Source organism: Centroberyx gerrardi, chromosome 7 (genome assembly GCF_048128805.1).
Source record: "Centroberyx gerrardi isolate f3 chromosome 7, fCenGer3.hap1.cur.20231027, whole genome shotgun sequence".
In the NCBI taxonomy this organism is placed as follows: domain Eukaryota; kingdom Metazoa; phylum Chordata; class Actinopteri; order Beryciformes; family Berycidae; genus Centroberyx; species Centroberyx gerrardi.
This window is the reverse complement of record NC_136003.1, coordinates 30,657,000-30,661,724: the sequence shown is the minus strand read 5'-3', so window position 1 is coordinate 30,661,724 and position 4,725 is coordinate 30,657,000. Positions and strand designations below refer to the sequence as shown.

At 46.6% G+C, this 4,725-nt stretch overlaps 1 protein-coding gene across 1 annotated transcript in view; it reads right to left on the bottom strand.

The window, feature by feature from the left end:
• Positions 1-1,385: 1,385 nt before the first annotated feature.
• rapgefl1 (Rap guanine nucleotide exchange factor (GEF)-like 1) overlaps positions 1,386-4,725 on the bottom strand; it is a 22,048-nt gene continuing 18,708 nt past the window's right edge. The window contains exon 14 of the mRNA XM_078284533.1: positions 1,386-2,720. Coding sequence (XP_078140659.1) covers positions 2,596-2,720 — 125 coding nt within the window. The 3' untranslated portion in view covers positions 1,386-2,595. The remainder of the gene's footprint in view (positions 2,721-4,725) is intronic.

Below are 4,725 nucleotides of genomic sequence, written 5' to 3'. Positions count from 1 at the left end.
ATTCCTAGTGCTGTCTGCACAGCAGCGTGTCCGCTACTGTGCAGCGTAAAAGAAAAATATTTGTAGTGGTTTCAACTGAATTTCACTCACAAAGGCTTCAGCAGAGTTTTAGTGTTACACGGTTTGACAGCTGTTTCAGAGAATTGAATTTAGTCTTTCTTTCCTCAGAGACTTAGCACTGCACGGTCTCGATACTGTCAGAGACCGTTCATGTCCTCCGAGAAAAGATCCCGGAGGAAAGCACTGATGTGCGGGTTAGGGTGTAAACCAACATTTGTGTGTCATCGAAAGTGATGACGTGTAATCCAAAGTTACAGAGTCACTTGTCCGCTGGCTTTTATGCCTCCTCAGGTGGAGCAGTGTCAGTGTTGCCTCTGTGAGAACTGACTAGGGGTCAGTTTTTAGTCTTACCCGTCAGCCATGAGTTGGCAGTAGATCAAGAGGCGCAGGGGTCAAAGTTCAGCAGGTGGTCTAGTCAGGTGGTCAGATTGTCTGTAGTCTGATTGGTCAGCCGCCATAGGAAGAGGAAAAGGGCGGGGCACAAAACAGGAAGCAGGAAGGAACAGTGTTGTCCGCACACTTGTGTTCCTGCAGGTTCCTTGATGTCCAACACCGTGACGAGGTTTGGGTCGTATCCGTTCTTCTTCACTGTTCCAATTTCAGTCACTCTGGCTGGCAGAAACCATTTTACATGGCGACTCTTTCTAGCACAGAACAGACAATACCATTGTTATCCTGTTTCCCCGTCTAGCGTGACTTAATATGGTGCAGTCCAGCGTCAAGGGGAAGATTTGTCCAGTCAGAGAAACACTCTCAGCTGTTGCAGAACAGAGCTGATATTTTAAAGCAGTGATGTTTCTAGTGGCAGGTCTCCCTGGCGAGATCAAATAATCAAACCGGTTGTAAAAACTAAACCTTTAGGACCGTGATCACATGGGAGGCTTTTTTCAACACGTATTTCCCAGTTATTTTCAATGGTTTGTTTGCTGCAGGTGTAAATCTCCTCCAAACTATGTGTCTTGCATTTTGGACGTGTCGCATTGTGAGGCGCTGCTCTGGGCACAAGGTGAACATGTCTCAAATTTAGCTACACCGTGCTTTACATCAATGTCACTACCGTCCTCAGTTCACAAGCTGAACAAGCTGCTCCACTGTGGTGAAAATCACCCCTGAAACAGCTCTATCTAAGGTGAGCTCTTGGCTGAGATGTTCTCCCTAGCAGGATGTCATGTGACCACATCCTCCGGTTCAGAATGGGCTCCTCATCCTCTTCTTCAAGAGCAAACAGAACAATTGCTAACTTTCACTTTGTCACTTCAGGTTAGCTAGCTAATGCCAATTACTGTAGATACCTTGCAAATTGATGTCAAACGCCCTTTGACCTCTTACTCTCAGTTACTAGCAACGCTCAAAGCTGCGTTTTGCCTTTCAGCATTAAAAAAAGCCTCCCATCTGATCACGGCCGGACCTGACCCAAAGGTTCTGCAGCAGTCTGCCGCTCCTCAGTTTGAGTCAGACTAAGTTCTGGGTTTCTACAGTTTCGTCTTCCATCTTCCGAGGGTCACGGAACGCTAACTGTCATCTGCAAACTCTGGAATGTCAATCAACAACATTCTAGAACACTCTAGAGATTCAAAGGTTCTAGAATGCAGCGTTTACTGACGTCGAGTGACAGAATGTTGGCGATCTTTTGTTGAAGGTTCCAGAACTTCCAGCAGCCTTCCAGACATTTCCACGACATTCCAGACTGACTCACTGCTGTGGAGACGATTTCCGGCTTCAGGAAAAGAAAAAGACCGTTGAATGCAGAACGCAGACGATCTTCTGAAGCTTCAGGAAGTCTCCCAGTGGCTCCTAGAACTTTCTAGAGTGATAAACCCTTCTCTGTTGTGATGAGGAGGCGGTGTTTTGGTCCAACTGGTGATCCTACAAACTCTCGTTCATCCTCTGACTGTTTCCATCTGTTTGTCCTAGTAGTTAGGTTTGCTGGCAAACAGGAAGTCAGACAGACTGGCTGGCAGTGTTTAGACTGGACAGCTGCTGATAGAGGGATGGGGAGCGGGGGAGCGGGGGGGGCATGAGGAGAAGAGGACTGCGAGAGAGGGGGATGCAAAAAAAGACAAGTGTCCAGTGTGGAGGATGCAGGAAGACAAGAAGGAGGAGAGAGAGTAACAGGCTTCAGTTATGATGCTCCTCTTTCTGCTGACCGAGTACGAACTCTCTCTTATTTCTGCACGTCTTTGGGTTCCAGGTATAGGAGGAGGAGGAAGAGGAGGAGGAAGAGGAGGTGATGGTAGGTTTCCACGTCCATTGCGACACTCCTTCACTCCCTCCCTCTCTCTCTCTCTCTCTCTCTCTCTCTCTCTCTCTCTCTCTCTCTCTCTCTCTGTCTTCCCCTCCCTCTCTCTATCCACTTCGCTCTTTGTATTATTGTCTTTGGACACCAGTTTCTCGAAGAATAGGCTGTGATCATCTGTCTCCTTCTTCTTCTTCTTCTTCTCTCTCCATCCAATCCCCTCTCTTCCTCTCTTTTCCAATCCCTCACTTTTCTCTCTCTCCTTCCCTCCCTCTCTTTCTCTCTCTGTCTCTCTCTATCTACATATCTTTGGGCTCCAGCTTGCAGGACATGTCGAACAGCAGGTTCTGGTTGTCAATCACCTGTAACTGGCGGACGTAGGCCTTGGTCTGGAGGTGGGAGGGGGAAGGCTCGGTATCCATGGCTACACAGGGGGAGGGAGGGAGAGAGAGAGAGACAGAGAGAGAGAGAGAGAGAGAGAGAGAGACAGACAGAGAGAGAGACACAGAGAGAGAAGGGAAAAACAGTAAAACTGATGTTAGAGACTTGTTATCCATCCATCCATCCATCCATGATTGGCAGTGCATAATGTTTCTTAATGGGTCACCATAGAAACCAATGCAGTGTCACAACCTCACCACAAGATGGAGACAAACTACAACATCTCAGCGTGTGTGTGTGTGTGTGTGTGTGTCACTGCAGTAGCAGGCGACAACAATAGACCTGCTCTCTCCAGATGAGGCTATCAATAGACACACATACACACACACACACACACACACACTGTTCCCCTTTTGTATTATGTCTGCAGCTACTTCTCCATGCGTCATCACACACGTGCTCAGTGTGTGTGTGTGTGTCAACTGATAGACTTGTCATGAGGGAGCAAGTCTATTGTTGTCTCCAACCACTGCAGTGGCGCACACACACACACACACACACACACACACACACTGCTTGCTAAGCTGTTAAAGGCCATATATAAGAGCCTCACAGTGGCTGTTTCATGCTCTAGTAACAGGATCCATGGTAGATTCCCTTTAAAATCAACATCACAAAAGAGCAGAGGTGGAAGCAGGACTGAAATATTTTACTGAAGTCGAAAAACGACTTCTTCAGTTTACTCAAGTCAGGTCAGAGTGCAATAGCGACAAAAATAGTCAAGCACACGAGTCGTTCACTAAAAAAACACTGAACTTCATTTGGACACTGAGTGAAAATCATTAAGAGTTTGAGCGCTTTCCAAAATCTCTCCCCCTAAAATGATCACATTATATTTTGGCGTGATTCCTGCAGATACTTTGATGGGTCATCAGGTCAAGGTTTGAGTTTATTTGACTTTATTTTCAATATGGGATCTAAACTCCAGAATGACAGTTTAAAATGTTAAATGTCAGATCTCATTGTGCTCACCGCTCTCGTGCCTGAAACTGAAACTCCAGATGAAGTAGGAGGAATTACTTCAAGATTTTGCATTTTAACATCAACAAATCATCACCAGGTTAATTTTGAGACATTAGTATTACTGTAAACAAACCACAGCATCAGTGAGCAGCCTGTCAGCCTCTATCAGCCTCTACTCTGCATCCTCCATAGTTTCTCCACCTGGTGGATCTGGAGGGAAATCTGCTGGATCGCTTTACGGCACAAAACAGGAAGAGGTTCTGTTCTTCCAGAGCAAACGGAGCTAAAGCTGAAAGAGTTTCTGGCAGCAGATGGTGGAAGGAGGGAAAGGAGGATGGAGAAATCACTTCCGACATGTTGATCCTCTTCAGGGAGGGGGAGGAGGGGGGGCGGGAAGCAACGGGGCTGATGGGAAATGTAGTCTTAATGTGGAGAAACACTAGAACTAACAATACTGCTGGAGTGAGATAGAGGAGACCAATCGTCTTCACCATGATCTCATTTGTTTACGGTAATTATGGTATTCTAACAATCTATTTGAAGACGGTAAGTACAGTTATCATAACTCGTTAGTCTCCTCCTCTGCTCAGACGGATGTTTCCTACCGGTCCTGCAGCACTGCACCTTCTGCTTCCTCTAACTATCCTGCTGTTATTTTGGGTGAGGGCTGATGTAGAAACCAGCCTGGCTGTCGGGGGGAAGGTGGGGAGGTGAGAGCAGCATGTGACTGAGGAAGCTCTGTTCTCTGATGACAACGCCTCAGACAGCCGCTCTGGAGGCAGAAATGATCTGATTGGTTGAGTTAAACCTCAGTGGGCGGAGCCAAAGAACCACAGTTTTTCTGGCTAAGTAACATTAGACTGAAGCTCAGTGAACAAGACGAGGTAAGAGAGGAGGAAGCTAATATTATGAAGCCTAGCGCTCTGCTGCTAACTGAAAAATACAATCTATCATACTGAGTTATCTAGGTTAGCTAGCTAGCTGCTGACCTTCAAGTTCAAACTAGCCATACTAGCCTTTAGCTA